Source organism: Mustela nigripes, chromosome 9, assembly GCF_022355385.1.
Source record: "Mustela nigripes isolate SB6536 chromosome 9, MUSNIG.SB6536, whole genome shotgun sequence".
NCBI lineage: Eukaryota > Metazoa > Chordata > Mammalia > Carnivora > Mustelidae > Mustela > Mustela nigripes.
The window spans coordinates 87,432,620-87,453,795 of NC_081565.1; the positions used below are offsets into that span (position 1 = coordinate 87,432,620).

Below are 21,176 nucleotides of genomic sequence, written 5' to 3' on the forward strand. Positions count from 1 at the left end.
GGTGAGAGAGAGGAGGAAGCAGGCTCCCTGCTGAGCAGAGAGCCCGATGCGGGACTCGATCCCAGGACCCTGAGATCATGACCTGAGCTGAAGGCAGCGGCTTAACCCACTGAGCCACCCAGGCGCCCCCAGTATCTCTTTTGAATATGAACACAATAATCCTCAACAATATCACAGCAAACTGAATCTAGCAACATGTACGAAGGATCATATGCCATGACCAAGTACCATTTATACCTGGAATCTGAGGCTGGTTTTAACATCCAAAAACAAATGAATGTGATATTCCATATCTACAAAATAAAATTTTAAAAACCCCAAACATGAGCATCTCAATTGCAGCAGAAAACATTTGATAAACTCCAACATCCCTTCTTGATAAAAACACTCAACAAATTAGGGAAAGAAGCAACCTTCTTCAACCTGGTAAAGGGTATCTATGAAAAACCCAGAGCTAGCATCATACATAATGATGAAAGACTGAACACTGTCCCAACAAGACCAGGAAGAAATCAGGATTCTCTGTTCTTGCAACATCTATTCCACACTATACTGAAAATTCTAGTGAGGGCAGCTATGCAAGAAAAAGAAAAGGCAACCGAATTGGAAAGGAAGAAAGCTATCTCTAATCACAGATGATCTTGCATAGGGAGAATTCTAAGAAATCTACTAAAAATCTGTTAGAATAAAGGAATTAAGCAAGGTAGCAAGTTACAACACCAATATACAAAAACAAATTTCTATATACTTGTGACAATCAACTGGAAAACAATTAAAAATACATTTAGAACATCAAAAACTATAAAGAACTTCTCAAACTCAACACACACAAAACAGATAATCATGTCAAAAAATGGGCAGAAGACCTGAACAGACACTTCTGCAAAGAAGACATACAAATGGCTAACAGACACATGAAAAAATGTTCACCATCACTAGTCATCAGGGAGATTCAAATCAAAACCACATTAAGATACCACCTTATACCAGTTAGAATAGCCAAAATTAATGAGACAATAAACAACGTGTGTTGGAGAGGATGTGGAGAAAGAGGAACCCTATTACACTGTTGGTGGGAATCCAAGTTGGTGCAGCCACTTTGGAAAACAGTGTGGAGCTTCCTCAAGAAATTAAAAATAGAGCTTCCCTATGACCCTGCAATTGCACTACTGGCTATTTACCCCAAAGATACAGATGTAGTTTAAAGAAGGGCCATCCCATCTACCCCATCTACCCCAAGGTTCATAGCAGCAATGGCCACGGTCACCAAACTGTGGAAAGAACCAAGATGCCCTTCAACGGACGAATGGATAAGCAAGATGTGGTCCTTATACACTATGGAGTATGATGCCTCCATCCGAAAGGACGAATACCCAACTTTTGTAGCAACATGGATGAGACTGGAGGAGATTATGCTGAGTGAAATAAGTCAAGCAGAGAGAGTCAGTTATCATATGGTTTCACTTACTTGTGGAGCATAAGAAATAACACACAGAACATGGGGAGATGGAGAGGAGAAGGGAGGTGGGGAAAATTGGAGGAGGGAGACGAACCATGAGAGACTGTGGACTCTGAAAAACAATCTGAGGGTTTTGAAGGGGCGGGAAGTGGGAAATTGGGTGAGCCTGGTGGTGGGTGTTATGGAGGCGCGCATTGTATGGAGCACTGGGTGTGGTGCATAAGCAATGAATTCTGGAACACTGAGAAGAAATTTTTAAAAATTAAAAAAAAAATCATACCACTTCCCTTAAAGACTATCATAGTAAGATGATTCACAACATACTAAAAACTTTTTTCAATTGAAAAAAAAAGACCATCAAAAACAATAAAACATTCAGGAATAAACTTAAGAGGTACAAAATGCACACACTGAAAACTACGAATGACTGTTAAAAGAAAACTGAAGATCTAAATAGATTGGAGGGGCGCCTGGGTGGCTCAGTGAAGCCTCATGAAGCCTCTGCCTTCAGCTCAGGTCATGATCCCAGGGTCCTGGGATCGAGCCCCGCATTGGGCTCTCTCTGCTCCACAGCAAGCCAGCTTCCCTTCATCTCTCTCTGCCTGCCTCTCTGCCTACTTGTGATCTCTGTCAAATAAATAATAAATTTTTATAAATAAATAAATAAGTAGGAACGCATCCCATGTTAATAAATTGAAAAGACTTACTATTGTAAAGATGGCTGTTCTAACTAAAGTAATCTACAGATTCACCACAATCCCTATCTCAAGCCCAGCTGGTTCTTTGTAGAAACTGGCAAACTGATTCTAAGATTTATATGGAATCACAAGGGGCTCCAAATAGCAAAAACATTCTTTAAAAAGAATAGCAAAGTTAGAAAATTACACTTCCCAATTTCAAAACTTACTAAAAACCAACAGTAATCAAGACAGGGTACTGGTGTAAGTATAAACATATACACCAAAGGAACACCACTGAGCATTCAGAAATAAACCCATACGTCTACTGCCACCTGATCTGAACAGGGGTGCCAAGACCATTCAGTGGAGTTTAAAAAGCAGTCTTTTCAACAAATGGTGCTGAGACAACTGACGTCCACAGCAAAGAATGAAGCTGCAACCCTACCCTCAAATCATATACAAAAATTAACTCAGAGTGGATCAAAGAACTAAGTGTAAGAGCCGTAAAACTCTTAGAAGAATACAAAATATTCATGAGTTTGGATTTAGCAATGGGTTCTTAGATATGACACCAAAAGCACATATACAAGAAAAAAATGGATAAATTAACCTCAGCAAAATAAAAAAAACATTTTCAGGGGCACCTGGGTGGCTCAGTCGGTTAAGCGTCTGCCTTCAGCTCAGATCATGATCCCAGGGTCCTGCGATCAAGCCCTGCGTCAGGCTCCCTGCTCCATGGAGAGCCCGCTTCTCCCTCTCCTGCCTGCCACTCGCCTGCCACTCTGCCTACCTGTGCTATCTCTCTCTGTTAATAAATTAATTAAATCTTTTTAAAAAATCAAAAACATTTCTACATCAAAGGGCATTTCCAGAAAGTAAAAAGACAACGGAATTGAAGAAAACTACTTGCATACCATATCTGATAAGTCCCCACTTCCCATAATATACAGAATTCTTACAACTCAGCAAGACAAATTATATCATTTAAAGTGGGCAAAGGGTCTGAGCAGACATTTCTCCAAAGGTATACAAATGGGCAACAAGCACACGAAAAAATGCTGTGTTTGTCACAACAAGATACCACTTTATACCCACCAGGATGACTAAAATCAAAATGATAAATAGTATCAGTGAAAATACAGAGAAGGGGCGCCTGGGTGGCTCAGTGGGTTAAAGCCTCTGCCTTCAGCTCAGGTCATGGTCTCAGGGTCCTGGGATCGAGCCCCGTGTCGGGCTCTCTGCTCAGTGGGGAGCCTGCTTCCCCGTCTCTCTCTCTCTGCCTGCCTCTCTGCCTACCTGTGATCTCTGTCAAATAAATAAGTAAAATCTTAAAAACAAAACACAGAGAAGTTGGAACCCTCACACACTGCTGGTGGGAATGGAAAATGGGACAGCCGCTCTGGAACCGTCTGGCAGATTCTGATGAAATTAAACATAAGTTACCAATTGACCCAGCAGCTCCCCTCCTAGGTATATGCTCAAGAAAAGTAAAAACATGTGCACTCAATTAGTACACAAATAAATATTTACAGCGGCATTATTCGTAATAGCCAAAATGCCCACCTTTTAATAAATGGACAAAATGTCACGTATCTATAGAATGGGGTAGTTTTCAGCTCTAAAAGGAACGAGGTGTTCACACTGCTACGATGCGGATGGACCCTGAGAACGTGCTACGCGCAGGAAGCCAGTCGCATCGGACCAGGGGCAGGATGAGGCCGGCTGCACGCAGCGTCCGCAGGGGCCCCATCCCGAGCCGCCAGGAGCTGGGGCTGCTTCGGGCCGGAGGGTGCGGAGAAGGGGGAGGACAGCGAGGGGTGGGGTTTCTTTGAGGGGATGAAAATGTTCTGAAATTGGTGAAAAGACCCCGAGTTATACACTCTGCACAGGGCATTTGTATGGTCTGTAAGTTACAGCCCCAGAAACCCGCTACCGCAGTAAGGAAACCGGAAGGACCGGAGAGGCCAGAAGCCCGGGCCAGGCTACAGGGGAGCGACGCTGTGCACCGCGGCTCCGAGAGAACAGGCGAGGCAGGGCCAGGCGCCCGCGGCGGGAGCGGGGTGCGGCGGCGGGAGGACCCCGGCAGAGCCCGTTCCCTCCGCGAGCGTCCGTGCGGCGGCGAAGTCCCCGATTAGCAGAGACTCGAATGTGGACAAGGAACCAGTACAGGGCCCGAGGACGCGCGACTTCCAAACCAACAGAGCGGACGCGCCGGGGCGCCGGGAGGCTCTGGGCTGAGCGTCTGCCCCTGGCCCCGGCGATCCCGGGCTCCTGACCGAGCCCCGCGGCAGGCCGCGCTCAGCGGAGGCGGCTCGTCCCGTTCTGCGGCCTCCCTCCTCCGACCCACCTCGGCTCGCGCTCTCGCAAGCAAAGCTTAAAAAAAACGCTGACAAGCGAAAGTAGGAAACTAGAGGCCAAGTCCAGGCGGCACCTGTGTCACCACCGCGCGGCTGCACTCCTCTGGTTTGTCCGTGGCTGCGCGATGCCCCCAGGGCGCGGAGCAGGTGCAACAGGCCCGCTGGCCTGCGAAGCCCCCGGCGGCTACCGTCCGGCCCTTTCCCAAACGAGCGTGGGCTCCGGCTGCGAATTCTGCACAACAGAGAGCGAGGGTCTCTCTGCGCTGCGGCTTCCTGAGCCTCGGGATGAAGGCCGCAGCCCCTCCTCTCCCGTATCGCCAGCGGCACAAAGCTCCACAAGTTCTCGCAAGGACTGTCCGCAGCCTCAGAACGTTCTCCCGCGCCCCACCTCCCCCTTCGCGGCCGCGCTCCCCAAATTCCAGCCGCCGGAGCCCGAGACCCTGACGCGGGGAGGCAGAGGCCGCGCTCCGCACAGAGCCCCGCCGCACTCCGCCACACGGGCGCCGGCCCCCCCGCGCGGTGACGGAGACCGAAGGTCTGGAAAGACGCACGGCTGGGCGCGGGTGTGGCTGCTCGGGCAGGAGCGCGACGGGCTCGCTGTCGCATCTTCCTTGGGACTGGCTGAGGTAACAGCAGGTTCACGTGCAGGTGTCAGAGATACTGCAGAGATCCTGAGGACCCTTGACCAGGCCTCCCTCGGTGACATTTTGCAAAAAAACTACACGGTGACCCAGACCACGCCACAATCGGATTCCAATCTGTGTGTGTATGCGCGTGCACAAGTGTGGTCACACGTGTCGGTCCGCACATCGGCCACAGTGAGGGACAGAGCACGCCCACGACCACAAGGATGCCTTGTGTTGCCCTTTTGCGGCCACAGCCACCTTCCTTCCACCGCCTCCCCAAACCGCGGCCGCCATCAGCACGCTCACTCCAGCATCACACAAACAGTCCTAGTGTGTGACCTGGGCTGTCTCTGTCACTCCGCACAGTGCTCCGGAGACTCAGCCAGGTCATCACCAGCCCTGCCCCTGTGTGCAAGCCACCAGGCCACCTGCTGGTGGACACTGGGTTGTGTCCAGCGCTCAGGGCGTGTGAGCTCGAGCAATCCCTTTTCTGTGACACCTGCCCGGGGGTGAGAGGCCGACGTGTAGGAGACGTGCAGGCTTAGTTCTGTGAGAAGCTGCCACTGCTTCCCCAGTGGTTTCCTGGTTTCCAGCTTTCCCCCAGCACAGGTGTGGGACCCCTTTCACGACACCGGCACCCAGCCCCGTCCCAGCAGCACCCCGGCCCTGGGCCAGTGTGGTGCGCAGCACAGCCATTCCAGTAGGGATAGTGATGGCCCAAGTCTCTTACCGCAAGACTATGTTTATGTATGAGGTTAAAAACTGAAGTTGAGAAGTAATCCATGTTTATCTGGTGGCAATTACGAAAAATAAGAGAAACGTATGAAAAAAATTCTGCTTCTCTTGAAAATGCAGGAGTGCCTGTCCCTAGTCCTAAATCAGCGCACCCAAGTTGTAGGCAACACGGGAGACTCTGGTGCAAAGACTCCACGTCTGGATCTCTCCCCACCCCGAGCACCTCAGAGCATTCCCCATGACCTCCCCCGTCCTCTTCCTCGATGCTGTGACAGCTGTACGAGAGGGAGCGGCCCAAGCCAAGTGGGGACCAGACACAAGATGGGGACCAGCACGGGTGGCCGCTGCCCGCCTACACAGAGAGACGGCCACTCGGCTGGGCATCCCTCTGCCCCTCACTCCCGCTAGAGGCTCCCTCACCGCACTGGTGTTCAGCAAAACTGACAGCCCAGTGAAGCCTCTGGATGTCTCTCAGAATGAGATTTTTAAATGCAGAAGATAAACAGCAAAATGACTCTATCAAATACCAGAATGTTTTCTTTAAACAATACGGGACACGGTCCCACACCACAAAACCCCAGGAGTGATGACTAAAGGTAGTGCAAGATGTGCGTAGCCGCTACTGTGAGAAATGAATAGTCTGCTTCCCTCAGCGGCCAAGCTGGGGTCCTGCTGACCCAACGGTGGTTGTCGCCACATTCACAAATGGAGGAAATGCAGCATTTCAGAGATTACTGAAAATAAAGATGCTGTTTTCTTGCTACCCACGTCCAGTGAGTCCCTGACTCCCCACAGAGCAGGACCAGGCCTGGGGGAGCCTCCCACGCATGGCCACGGGTGGCTTCGGGCCCTTCCCGCGAGGGAAGGCTGCGGAGAGGGAAGTGCAGAGCGGCGGCCCTGGGTCCCGGCGCCCACACAACGGTGGGAGAGGGCTGGGTCCGGGTGAGCCGGAGCCTCGGGAGGAAGGGAGATCTAAGGCTCTGGGTCACCCCCTGTGTGGGTCACCTGAGGAAACAGCCATGTTTTTTTTTTTTTTTTACTCCTCAGTTTTTCTGCTTTAAGCCCCCGGGGCAGGTAATGAGAAACAACATGCCTTAGGAAAGCCCCAAGTTACTGTTAAGAGCCTAGAGAGCGCAAAGTGTTTCCAGAAAGGTCTGCCCACCTTCGTCAGTGCAAAGGCCACCGTCCCATCGTCCTCAGTGGAAAGATCAAGCAGCTTCTGATAAAACGCTTCATCATAAGGCCCGTCTATTTGCAATGTTTTTCTGAAAGAAAAAGCACAAAAAAGGATGGCAAAGCTGCCTGGAAACAGTTTCTCGAGTAACAATTTAACACTCACACATCTGCCTTAAACATCTCAAAGGTCCACCTCTTCCTAACACCAAGCTTCGTTCTGAAGCAGCAATTTTAGACCCGGGGGGTGGGGGATTGGGGGCTTGGGGGACCCATCCCAGTCAACCTGGCCACAAGTCTGGCCGGCGGTGGAGCAGCACTGCCCCCTGCAGGCTCAGCTGACACAGGACAGGGGACCGCAGGCCCGCGGCGGCTGGACGGGTGGTCCTCCTGCTGGGGCGGCCCCTTCCCCATCCCCGTCTTGCCCTCAGGAATGCTCAGGGCCCACTCAGCCTAGTAAGAGCAGGGGAGCCGAGGGCCTGGGCCTCACCTCTCCTCAGGAAACTCCTCCAGGTACCGTTCGACCCGCCGGTACAAAGGGTAGAGGCCTTCGATGTCCAGCAGGTCCAACATCTGCACCTGGAGGGTTTTGTACAGAAGACAGCCCTTCGGTAACCCCGAGCACTCCGGGCTGTTTTTTCCTACCAAGAACATCGGGAAAACAAGAGGTTTACTGTCAAGGACTGAAGGGAGCCTGGGCACGGGCCACACCCTGCCTCACGGAGCTGCTGGGGCACAGGGCCAGGCGCCAAAGAGACAGGCAGGGGACCTGTGTGTCGCTCTGTGCTGCTCCCTCTCGAAGGCTTTCAGCTCGTCACAGCAGCCCGGGCTTCAGTGCAGACGGCTCTTGGTCTGGATTAGCCAGGCACAAAAATTGAAAATGCCCACCTGATGTCCCCAGATCTGTGAGACCGGGTCTGCAGAGCCCAGAGCCACAGCCCATGCTGACAGGTGGGTGGCCACACAGGACGGCAGTCACAGCCGCCGCTGATAAACCCACAGCACGGAGCCATCACCACAGGGTCAGCATGGCACCAAGTCCGTTTCAGCTGCAAGCGTCACACACAGGTCCCGGATGTGCACCAGGTGCCACGTGGGCTGGGGAGACAGGGTCCCGGCCCATGTCTCCCCCGTGAAGGGGGCAGCCGTGTACGGTACAGACACTGACCTCTGACCCCCCACTGCAGGCTGGGGCCATTTGCTGAAATTACAGGCCACACAGTGAGATACCTACCTCCTGGTCAATAAAAATTCAAAAAATACAACTGCAGACACACAATTGGTCATTAGGCCAAAATACAAGATTACAAAGTAGCGTCTAGAGCGTGATTTGTCATTCTAGACTGCACGTCCCGTGGGTCATGCCTGTGTCAGCCTCTGTGTCCAGGGAAGCCCTGAAGAAAAGTCCCAGGAGCCAGGGGCGCCTCAGCATCGACCGGTGTCCTCCCAGACCCAGCGTGCCATCTACTTCGGAGCCCCAATAACGGGCATAATTCGACCACAATTAAATGATCAAGTGTCGCTTTTTTAAGAAAGTCACAGGGGCACCTGGGTGGCTCATTCAGTTAAGCATCTGCCTTCGGCTCAGGTCATGATCCCAGGGTTCTGGGATGGAGTCCCACATCGGGCTCTCTGCTCGGGGAGCCTGCTTCTCCCTCTCCCTCCGCCTCTGCTCCTCCCCCTGCTCATGTGCACACTCTTTCTCTCAAATAAATAAATAAAATCTTGGGGAATCTGGGTGGCTCAGTGGGTTAAGCCTCTACCTTCGGCTCAGGTCATGGACTCAGGGTCCTGGGATCAAGCCCTGCATGGGGCTCTCTGCTCAGCAGGGAGCATGCTTCCCCCTCTCTCTGCCTGCCTCTCTGCCTACTTGTGATCCCTGTCTGTGTCAAATAAATAAATAAAATCTTTAAAAAAAAAAAAAAAAAGAAGAAGAAGAAGAAAAAGCAAGCCACAAAATTCATTTGTGTTAAGAAAAATCTGGCAGGAGGGGCAGTCCATGGGACGGGCCGTGCCCGGGGAGCTGCTCGGCACACACGGCAGCGTGAGAAGCCGCAGGGCCGTGGTCCCCGGCACCACCCCTGCAGCAGCCATGAGGGACCACAAGGCCTTCAGCCCGAAGCACAAACGATCTGAGTCTTCCTGGTCAGCCCCTGAAGGAAGCTCCCGGCGACAGCGCCACACGGCACAGGCCTGTGCGTGGCGTGGAGCCTGCCAGCAGATGGCCCAGGGACAAACGAGGAGGCTGGGAACGTGCAGGGCAAACCCCAACCCACCGCCGCTGGGCTGCCTCGAGGCCCGGACGCCCACGGAGTCACAGCAGCCCACTGGCAAGTGGGAGGTGCAGGGCCGCAGAGGGCCCAGAGCTGTGGGACTCCGGCCCTCCGAGCCCCGGCTCTCCACCCGCCGGGGAAAGCCTGCCCCACAGGGCGGCCCTGCCGACGAGCCGCGGTCGCAGGAAACTCCAGGCAGCTACAGAGGACGCACAGAGCCGGCGGTTTAGGGCAAACCCTACAGCCCGGCTGAAGGATGAGGCCGGGAGTCTCGCCGGCAGGGCTGGGAGGCAGGGCGAGCCCCAGGCCGCTCCCGCAAGAGCTCCGTGAGGCCAGGCAGGCCCCGGGCACCCCCGCCCCGCTCTGCCCGCCCCCGCGCCCCGGCGCGGCCTACCTTGGCGGCGCAGGCTCCTGCCGAAGGGGCTGGCTTCGCAGACACGAGGGCCCCGCGGCGCAGGCCCCCGCCTCAGGGCACCCGCCCGGCCCTTGTCCGAGCCGCTCAGCAGCACCCGCGTGATGACCCGCACCAGCTCCCGGATCACGGCCCTGGTGCAGTGGGGCCCGCCGGCCAGGCCGTTGGAAGGGAAGAAGAAGGGCTTCAGGTGGTGCGCGAGCTCGGTCCAGTCCGCTGCGGGGCTGCGGGCGTCCGCGCAGCCATAGATCAGCTCCCCGTTCTGCGGGCGGGGGACACACGGGGACACGTCAACTCCACGGGGGCGGTGGGCAGGACACCTTCGTCTCTGCCCGCAGGGCACGCAAAGGGACCCGACAGCCTACATTTGTGCCATCTGGGCCCAGCACACCATGGCCCCTCCGGGGGAACCCGTCACGCACTGTGTCGCTGGCCAAGACGCAAATCCAAGAACGTGGAACAGAACGAATGTTCTCAGAAACCAAAGACTGGTCCCGGCCTAAAATACGAAGCCTCAGGAGAACACGCACCACACTGAGCCTCAGGCAAACACAGCCCAAAGCCCCAAAGACACCCCCCCCCCCAGCCTGTAACCGGAGAAGCCACGGGACACCTGTGCTCCTGAGGACACAGTGTCAGTCTGACCCCAAGCAGACAAACTTCTTGGTCAGTGTGGATGTCCGTTGGACACCCGCACCTCGAGGACTTCTGTCCTCCCCAATGGGCCGGGCCATACTTCCTGCCAGGGCAGGTGAGGCTGCCCGCGTCACCAGCACGGACCATATCGTCCCCAAGGCCATCCTGCCTTTCGAAACCAAGTCTGGCAAAGATACTTCCATGCCACCAGCATTCCCAGAGCTGCAAGCAGGGCTGCCCAGTGCACTGACCCTGTGACCCCTGAGGGACCCCGCTCCCCACACGCATGAGCAGCAGCCAACCATGGCAAAGTGACCAACTCCTTGTCCCCTGACTCCCTCATCTGAGAAATGGTGTGGTTAGCAGCCTCCAGCCAGTCCCCAGTGGTCCCCACACTCACACCGTGTAGCCTCTCCCCATGGCGGAGTGGGAACCAACACCCCAGTCGTGGCAAGACCATGTTATAAAAGATGCTACAACCTCCCTCTCAAGCCGCTCTTCTCAAGCCACAATGCCTCGCTGAGCAGCCCCCGGGGCACCCACCACTACCTCCTGCCCAAGCCAGGAACCAAGGTGTCCTGCCCACACCATTAAGGACACCATCCGGGAGCCGAGACTCACGCCCTAGCCAAACTGTCAGAGAGGACACAGCCTCAAGGGGCACCCAGAGCCAGCGCTAACTAAGCTGCTCAATTCCAGACCACAGAAACCGTGAGGGCCGGCGGCGCACAAGGAGGACAGTCACTGCCGTCCCCAGGTGGCACCTGGGCATCAATTCAGTCCATGACGTGTGGACTGGGCATTCGTCCCTCATCCGGGCCCTGGGATGCAGGAGTGCGCATGATGCCTCCCGGGGGGTCTCCTGTCACATGTCGGAGCAGGAGGCACACAACTGAGGTCACTGCTGACCACGGGAGCCAGGGAAGCCATCCCGAGAAAAGTGACCCCGAGATGGGTCTAACAGCAGGAAGAAGGTGTGCCAGGCAAAGGGCCCGCGGGAGCTCCTGGTAGGGAAGGAAACCAAGGCGAAGTGCTGAGCTAAACCAGGCACTGGGGGCTGCCACCAAGAGAGGGGCCAGGGCTGGGACTGTAGTCCAGTGCAGGAGCTGCCATGGCCCATGAAGGCTCCCCCTCCAGGCCTGGGAGCTGCTGAGTGAGCAGAATCCTCTTCTCCCCAGGGTCCAAACTCCACACAAGGACAGATGACTGTGACATCAGTGGAGTGCCAGCATCCCCGGCTCCATGACAAGGCGCCATGTCCCCCGCGTCTCACAAGTGTCCAGGTTGGATTGACAGGGCCACAGCTTTGGGGTCCGTGCAGAGCCCTCAGGCACACAGGGAAGGAGCTCCCAGAGCGGGCAGTGGTGGTACCAGCCGAGGCCAGGAAACAGCTCACACCTGACCCTGAAAACCAAAGCCTGGCTCCAGAGCGACGACAGAATGTCCAGAATGCGCAGTGTCACTCCGGCGAGTGTTCTGAAAAGCCATCCCGTGTCACTTCTCTCAATCCCGGCCCCAGGGCACACCCGGTCAGCAAAGGATCCGCCGGGAAAACCACCCACCCTACTAAAGTTTCCACATCAATCCCCAGAGGAGAGAGAATCGTCTTCGGGATGGAAGTGGAAGATCTCTTCTGTCTTTGTAACGATTAAAAATAAAAACTGCCGTGAAAGAGGCCCTTCCTCTAGCTCTGGGAAGCGGGAGGCAGATGGGCTCAAGCCCATTCATTCCAACCAAACTTCTGAGCCAGATCGGGGAAACCAAGTCAAGAAGAGCCTCCCTGCCCACAGTCCCCGTCTTGGTCTGAGGGGCCTCCGTGGGCAGAGCAGCGCCATCCACCCGGAGCAGGACACAGAGGGCACAAGGCCGTGCGGACAGAAAAGCCCCCCTTCTCCACACAGACACAGCGCTCGTGAGCCCAGACCGGGCCACAGAGCCACACAAACCGCTTACTGGGGATGCAGCCGGGGCAAGGGGCAGTGTCCACGCAGAGGAGAAAGGAAATGGCCGGAGGCCCTGAGCGGACACGTTTCCGACACAGGCCGCACCAAAAGCCTGTCCGCACGCGGCCAGGAGCCAGAGCCGCTGAGATTTCATTCACTGACAAGATCAGGGAATTACACGTTCCCTAAATCACCCGCAAACCAAGGCCTAGGTGTGGCCACTCTCTCGGAGGTGCACAGAGGGACACAGCCTGATGGACTCGAGGCCATCCTGTCCCAGGACCAGAGCTGGGCTGTGTGCATCCAGGGAGCCAAAGCCGCCTGGTGGTCCAGGAGCTAACGTCCCACACTCCAGGGGTCACAGGATGCCACGCCTGTAGGACGAGGCTTGAAGACCAAAGCACTTTGCACCAAGGCAGCCCCAGCCCAGGTGCCCGCATCTACCAGGACTAAAGCGCCACCGGCTGGCCCACCCCAGTGTGGACACCCACTGCCTTCTGCTGAAACACCACGGAAGAGAGGCCACGCTCACCTTAAATATCTTTAAGTTGTTCTGAGCTTCCTGTAACAGGCTCTTCAAGGCAAAGTGCATTCTCTGCTTATTTCTAAAAAGAAAGACACTATGGATAGAATTACAAGAAGCCTTTGCTTTCACCTGCCTGTGGCTCAGGGGACCAGATGCAGGGGACACGCCTATATGGGTTGCTTAGAGGCTTCATTCAGGCTCTGGGGGCTAAGGAGCCACATGCCCCCAGCCCTTCTCAGGGAGGCCCCCCCATCACTGCCCCAACGCCCCTCTGCTCCCCAGCTGCTGCCTCCCACAGCTGAGCCGACCCCAGGCAAGAACCCTGCGCTCTGCCCAGGACCCTGGCTGCCTGCCGGCTAGTGGCCCCCCTCCCCCGCACCTCCACCCCCACGAAAGGCGGCCCTGAGGACAAAGGAAAAGTGCTCTCTTACCCTGAGTAGAGGTCGAGGGGACAGTATTTGCTTATCTGCTTCCACTTCCCGGTTGCCACCTGTTAAGAAAGCACAAGCGCCATAAATGCCCGGCTGGGGCAGCACGGGGCCCATGCGTCTGTGAGAGGACAAGGGCGCAGAAGGTCCCCGTGGAGGCGGCACCTCCAGGGCCACATTGTCACTAGCTGCGGTGGGGCTTGACTGCCGCCCCAGGGACCCTCGGTCCCCCCACCGAGCCTCAGGTGGCTGCCGGCCCAGCTCTCCCCATGAGCAGGGGCAGTGGCAGTGGCAGCACATGGTCTCACAAAACGACACAGCCACATTCTGGTCATCAGATGAACAAATCTTTATAACTGTAATATTCAGGAAGAGGAGCTCATAATTATGCGGCTCATAATTTCATGTTTGGGGGGAGAAGATAAATCGGCACAACCTTCCGAAATTCAACTTGCTGGTTTCCATCAAAATTTCTTTTTCTTTTTCTTTAAGACTTTTAATTTCTTTATTTGACAGAGGGAGACACAGTGAGAGAGGGAACACAAACAGGGCGAGTAAGAGAGAGAGAAGCAGGCTCCCTGCCAAGCAGAGAGCCCGATGTGGGGCTCGACCCCAGGACCCTAGGATCATGACTGAGCCAAAGGCAGACGCTGAACGGCTGAGCCACCCAGGCACCCCTCCATCACATTTCAATGTGGGCATCCCCTGACTTGGCAAACCTACGAGGAGTCATGAGATCAAGGACGTTCACTGCAGTCTGACTGTGCTAGTGAGGCCTGGAAACAACTTCGAAGGCATCTGCTCTCACGCGCCAGGACACAGAAGTCTGCATGCTAATGATGGAATGAATGAACGATATCCAGCTACTTACAGAAAGAGGCAAAAGTGAAAAATTACCAACATTTATTCAAGGAAAAAGGCAATCTGCATAAATGGAAATGAGTTACTTTGCTAAAAAAAAGGGGGGGGCCTCCATAGGTGCATATATCCAAATACACAGTGAAAAAGCCTTGAAGGATACACAATAATCAATCCTCAAGGGTTAGTTAAGTGAAAAGAGCAATTAACAGAAAGACTATATATGGCGAGGTCCCATATTTGCTTTACAGAAGTACATGTGTACATGTACAGGTAAGCACACGCCAGAACACATGTGGGAAAGGCATCATCTCATTTCCACCTGGATGACATGTATTATTTGTGTTGGCACCAAGAGAAGTCTGGAAGATGTACCAACTGACAAGACGGGTTACCCCTGGGAAATCCCGTATTTTATCAGTTAAATGCGCACATATTGCTTCACAGTAAAAACCAGCTCCTAAAATAGCCATCAACTGAATGGTGACAATGAAGACCATCTCCTAAAGGGAATGGCTGACATACCATCTTTTCCCGAAGAGCCTGGAAAGTTTTAACACCACAAAGATGGGGGCGCCTGGGTGGCTCAGTGGGTTAAGCCGCTGCCTTCAGCTCAGGTCATGATCTCAGGGTCCTGGGATCGAGCCCCGCATCGGGGTCTCTGCTCAGCGGGGAGCCTGCTTCCCTCTCTCTCTCTCTCTCTCTGCCTGCCTCTCTGCCTACTTGTGACCTCTCTCTGTTAAATAAATAGAAGCTTTAAAAAAACAAAAAACAAAAAAACAAAAAAAATCACCACAAAGAAGGAGCGGGTTAGGAAAAATTATGGAATAAATACCTCTGGAAATTCTTTCCTCCATGAGGGCAATGAGAAAACTGGCAAAAACTGTCAGAATCAAAATTTCAGAATTCTGAAAATCAACCAAAGGCTTGCAACAATCTGGAGCATTTACTCAAGACAAATGGCCAAGTGCCGGAACAGTGAGCTGCGCGCCATGTTCAATGCTCTCTTTCCATCCTTCTCTCTAGCTCCAAGGAAACCTTAAAAACCAACAACCCCACTCCTGGTGAAACAGAAGCCTGCCAGCCACCAGAGGGGGCTGAACCAGGCACGAGTTTCTCCAAACCCGCATTCCCAAAGAATGGTCATTATGTCTTTGTCATTATCTCTTGATTTCCCATCTTTGTTAACTGATTCAGCTTACCAAGTGCAAAAGGGTCATTTTCCCAAGAGGCATTTGTGAAAAGAGTCAGAGGCAATTGTTTAACTTCATGGCTACCTAAGACAGTGGATAACAATGGGATAAAATAAAAAGTTACGGCAAACAATTAGACTAACCTAAAGCTGAAAAAAGAAAAAGCTGAGGAATGAGATATACAGAGGCTTTGGAAACCTCCAGCACAACCTGGCCATCTACAAGGCCATGCACAGGCTCTGAAAAGACCTTAAAACACCCTCACCTTCTGCTGATCTGAGGTTCTGAGGAAGTGAAGGCTAAGTAGAGTTGCACCCGCCATGCCGAGTGTTGATGGTGGGCCCCGAATGCACACAGAGCCCCTCAGCAAAGACTTACTAGTCGCAGAAATTCAGGAAAATCTCAGTGCTGAAAACTGTCAACCAAGAGTTCTTCATCTATAAAACTATCCTTTAAAATGAAGGAGTGGGGGCGCCTGAGTGGCTCAGTGGGTTAAAGCCTCTGCCTTCGGCTCAGGTCATGATCCCGGGGTCCTGGGATCGAGCCCCGCATCAGGCTCCCTGCTCAGTGGGGAGTCTGCTTCTCTCTCTCCCTCTGCTGCTCTGCCTGTTTGTGCTCTCTCACTCTCTCTGTCAAAGAAATAAAATATTTTGAAAATATAAATAAAATCAAATAAGATGAAGGAGTGATTAAGACACTGCCAGATAAACAACTAAAAAAAATTTTGTTGTTAGCTAACCTGCCCTTCAGGAAATAGCACAGGAAACCTTGAGGATGAAACGAAAGGGCACTAGACAGTAATCTGAATCCATGTGAAGAAACAGCACAGCAGTAAAGGCACTACACAGCTAGATAAACATAAAAGACAATATAAATATATTCTGTTTCTAAGTTTTTGATCCTATCCCCTTCAAAGACAAAACATCTCTCGTATGGCACACGGCAATCGCCAGGAATCCATACTGACAAGCATAACTGCATATAAATTTGTAAGGGAGAAGGCAACAAAGCTACAAGAAGCAGAATTTTTGCACAACAGTGAAATTAAGTTGGTATTAACTGAGCTAGACTAAGTTTAGCTTCAGATGTTAAATTACTGATTGAGTAGAAAGAAAATCAACAACAAAAGAGATGACTTGAACCACATTCTAAACCAACCAGAACTAACATCCACAGGACACTCTACCCAGCAACAGCAGAGCACCCCTTCTGATCAAGCGAACACGAACATTCTCCAGGAGTCATGAAGTCATGCAAATATTCTCCAAACTCAGTGCAACTAAATTAGAAATCAATAGCAAAAAAGAGAGAGAGAGAGAAAAACTCACAAATGTGAGAAATCTAAACACATTCCTAATCATCAATGAGTCAAAGAAGAAATCCACAGGGAAATCAGAAAATTGAGACAGAATGAAAATGCAACATACCAAAGCTCTCTCCTGCAGAGAGAGCAGGAATTACATGGAAATTTATAATTATAAACATGTATATAAAAAAGAAAAAAATCTCAAATCAAATCTACACTAACTAGAAAAGTTAGGCCAACCTAAATCCAATGCAGAGAGAGGGAAGGTAATAGTAAAGATTAGTGCAGGGACAGATGAAATGCTGAACAGGGAGAAAAAATGAAGAAAAAGAACAAAACCATAAGTTGTTTCTTTGAAAAGATCAACAATTATTATAATCCTTTGGCTAGATCAAGAAAAATGATTAAAAAAAGAAATGAGGGGCACTTGGGTGCCCCAGTGGGTTAAAGCCTCTGCCTTCGGCTCAGGTCATCTCAGGGTCCTGGGATCGAGCCCCGCATCGGGCTCTCTGCTCAGCGGGGAGCCTGCTTCCTCCTCTCTCTCTCTCTGCCTGCCTCTCTGCCTACCTGTGATCTCTGTATGTCAAATAAATAAATAAAATCTTTAAAAAAAAAAAAAAAAAGAAAGAAACGATGTTACTACCAACCTTGCAGAAATAAAAAAGAATTTTAGAGGAATATTATGAACAAGCAAATTAGATGAAATGCACAAAATCTTAGAAACACACAACTACCACAACTGAGTCAGGAAGAAATATAAAAGAATCTGAACAGAATAGTAAAAGACTGAATCAGTAAGCAAAAGTCTTCCAACAAAGGAAACCCCAAGACAAGATGACTTCACTAATTAATTCTACCAAATGATTGAAGAAGAATCAACACTGATAGTCAAACTCTTCCAAAAACTTACAGTAGAAGGGAACACTTCCTAAGTCATTCTATGAAGCCAGTTATCACCCTGGTACCAAAACCAGATAAAACATGACTAGAAAATACAGCAGGCCAATGTCTCTTAAGAAAAAACCTTCAATAAAAACAGTAAAAACTAACAAATCACATTTAGCAGCACATTTAAGGGATTATACAGCTATAATAAAGTGGGATTTACCCCAGAAATACAAGGGTGGTTCAACATACAAAAATCAATGTAACAGACCACACTGACGGAGAGGAAAGCACCTCCTGATCATCCCATAGATGGAGGACAAAATCCAACATTCTTTCAGGATTAAAAAAAAAAAAAAAACAACGAAAAAACAAAAACTCAAAAGCAGCATCTATGACCAGCTCACGGTCACACTACACCCAGTGAAGAAAACCTGAGAGCTTCTGCCTGAGATCAGGAACATGATAAGGATGCCCGCTCTTGCTTCCTGTCCACGACACCGTACTGCATGCTACCCAGATGAATTAGGGAAGAAAAACAAAGGACACCCGGATTGGAAAGAACAAAGTAAAATTATCGCTATTTGCAAGTGATCTGATCATGTATACAGAAAATCAAAAAAAAAATTACCACCACAAAAAAAAAAAAAAAAAAAAAAGAGCAAATAAACAGGTTCATGGGGGTGACCGGGTATCACTGTACAACAACTACATTTGTCACCTCACCCCCATTAGAGCAGCTACTATCGGGAAACAAACCAGCAAGTGCTGGTAAGAGTGTGGGGACAGTGGGACTTTGAGATGCCCTGGAGGGAATGTGAGTGGCACAGGTGCTGTAGAAAACAAGGTCCCCATGTGACCAGCAATCCTACTTCTGGGTAAACAGTCACGAGAACTGAAAGCAGACTCAGAGGCGTTTGCACACCCGTGTTCACAGGAGCATTATTCACAAAAGCCAAAAGATAGAAACAATACAGCGTCTACCACTGGATAAATGGATTAAAAATGTGGTATATGGGGCGCCTGGGTGGCTCAGTGGGTTAAGCCTCTGCCTTCGGCTCAGGTCATGATCTCAGGGTCCTGGGATCGAGTCCCGCATCGGGCTCTCTGCTCAGCAGGGAGCCTGCTTCCCTCTCTCTCTCTCTCTGCCTGCCTCTCCATCTACTTGTGATTTCTCTCTGTCAAATGAATAAATAAAATCTTTAAAAAAAAAAAAAATGTGGTATATGTGTATATGTCCATTACTCAGTCTTAAAAAGGAAGGGAATTCCGACATGTTTCACAACGTGGATGAACCCTGAGAACAAGTAAAGCAAGTCAGTCACAAAAGGACGAATCCTGGATAATTCCATTTACGGGAAGCAGCGACAGTAGAGAAATCCCCGGAGGCAGAAACTGGCGTGGGGCTAGTCTGGGGCTGAGGAAAGGAAGCGTGGAGCTGGTTAACAGGGCCAGAGTCCCAGTGTGGGATGATGAGAAGCTCTGGAGATGGACGGTGGCGAGGGCCGCACGCCCATGTGGCTTAATGGTTGTAAGTTTTATGTTAGGTGTCTTTCACCACAATTAACACTATGTATTTTCAAAACCAATTATATTTCTCTGCAATAACCTGAAAAATGAAATGAAAAAAAAAATACCACTCACAACAGCCTCCAAAATAATAAAACACCTAAGGATAAACTTAACAAAAGATGTGTAAGACTAACACACTGGAAACTATAAAATACCACTGAATGAAATTAAAATCCTAAGTACATGGAAAAACATCCTGTGTGCACAGAACACGGATACAGGCAAGGTGCTGATGCCTCCCAAAGGGATCCGCAATTCAGGGGATCCCCAAACCCCCAGCTGGTTTCTCTGACGAAACTGAGAGGGTAAAGACATCTGAACTGGAAGAGAAATAAAACCTTGTTCATAGATGGCATGATGTATACGTAGAAAATTCCGAAGAATCTATAAGAAAAGCCACTCAGCAAAGCTTCAGGGTACAAGATCAGCCCACAAAAATTATGTTTCAGGGTTTCTGGCTGGGTCAGTCAGTGAAGCATCTGCCTTCGGCTCAGGTCATGGTCCCGGGGTCCTGGGATCAAACCCTGGGGTTAGGCTCCCTGCTCAACGGGGAGTCAGTTTCTCCCTCTGCCCCTCCCCTTGCTTGTGCTCTCTCTCTCAAATAAATGCATAAAATCTTCAAAAAAAAAAACCTAGTTGTGTTTCTATACACCAGCAATAAACAGTCTAAGAAGAAAATTAAAGAAGTAATTCTGTTTATAATCATATTTACAATATCCTAAAAGTTTATCTACAATTACTGAAGTGGTGAAAAACTTGTGCCCTCAAAGCTTATAAAATGTTGCCAGAAGACATTTAAAAGCCCTAAGTAAGTGGGGCACCTGGGCAGCTCAGTGGGTTAAGCCTCTGCCTTCATCTCAGGTCATGATCCCAGGGTCCTAGGATTGAGCCCCAAATCAGGCTCTCTGCTCAGCAGGGAGCCTGCTTTCCCCTCTCTCTCTCTGCCTGCCTGTCTGCCTACTTGGGATCTCTGTCAAATAAAATCTTTTTAAAAAATTAAAAAATAAAATAAAAGTCCTAAGTAAATGGGCAGACAGCCTGTATTTATGGGTTATAAGTCCTAATACTGTTAGGACGGCAGTACTACCCGAAGTGATCCATACGTTCCTACAATTTCTGTCAAAATCCCAATAATTTTTTCTTTTTTTTTGCAGAAATGAAAAACCCAATCCTCAAATTCATATGTAACTGTAAGGAGTCCCAAAAAGCCAAAACAATCTTAAAAAAGAAGAACAAGGGCGCCTGGGTGGCTCAGTGGGTTAAGCCGCTGCCTTCGGCTCAGGTCATGATCTCAGGGTCCTGGGATCGAGTCCCGCATCGGGCTCTCTGCTCAGCAGGGAGCCTGCTTCCTCCTCTCTCTCTGCCTGCCTCTCTGCCTACTTGTGATCTCTGTCTGTCAAATAAATAAATAAAATCTTTAAAAAAAAAAAAAAAAAGAAGAACAAAGCTAGAGGACTCAAACTTCCTGATTTCAAAACTGACTGCAAAGCTACAGAATCAAGTAAAGGGCCGCGTCGGCATAAGGACAGACACACGGGCCAGTGGACCAGAACAGGGAGCCCAGGATGGAACCACACTTATAGCCTAAAGATCTCTGGTAAGAAGACCATTCAACGGAGAGAGGACGGTCCTTTCAACAAATGGTGCTGAGAAACTAGAATCAGACACGAAAGAAACTGGACCCTACCTCCCTTCAAAATTAACAAAAATGGATCAAAACCGGAGGAGAAAATCTTCATGACCTTGGATGAGGCAATAATTTCTTAGCTATGGTACCAAAAGCATAGGCAACCGAAGAAGAAACGAACTATGTAACTTCAGTAAAACTAAAAACATTTGTGCATCAGAGGACCCTATCAACAGAGTGAAAGATAACTGACAGGACGGGAGAAGATAGTTGCTCATCACAGAACTGATCAAGGATTATATCTAAAATATACACAGAACCCTTAAAACTCAACAACAACAAAATAACCCAATTCAAAAATGGGCAAAGGACCTGAGACAATATATCTCAAAAGAAAACATACAAACGGCCCATGAGCCCATGAAGATCTGCAGCATCACGAACCGTTAGGGAAACGCAGATGGAAACCACAGTGACCCCGAGGGTC

The 21,176-nt window shown here is 50.6% G+C and overlaps 1 protein-coding gene across 1 annotated transcript in view; it reads right to left on the minus strand.

Moving 5' to 3' along the window:
- Positions 1 to 21,176, minus strand: part of IPPK (inositol-pentakisphosphate 2-kinase) — a 47,349-nt gene that overhangs the window by 11,636 nt on the left and 14,537 nt on the right. Inside the window, exons 7-11 of the mRNA XM_059412029.1 lie at positions 13,252 to 13,310; positions 12,827 to 12,899; positions 9,698 to 9,977; positions 7,521 to 7,671; positions 7,020 to 7,122 (exon numbers count right to left, since the gene is read on the minus strand). Of these exons, the coding sequence (XP_059268012.1) occupies positions 7,020 to 7,122; positions 7,521 to 7,671; positions 9,698 to 9,977; positions 12,827 to 12,899; positions 13,252 to 13,310 (666 nt within the window). The remainder of the gene's footprint in view (positions 1 to 7,019; positions 7,123 to 7,520; positions 7,672 to 9,697; positions 9,978 to 12,826; positions 12,900 to 13,251; positions 13,311 to 21,176) is intronic.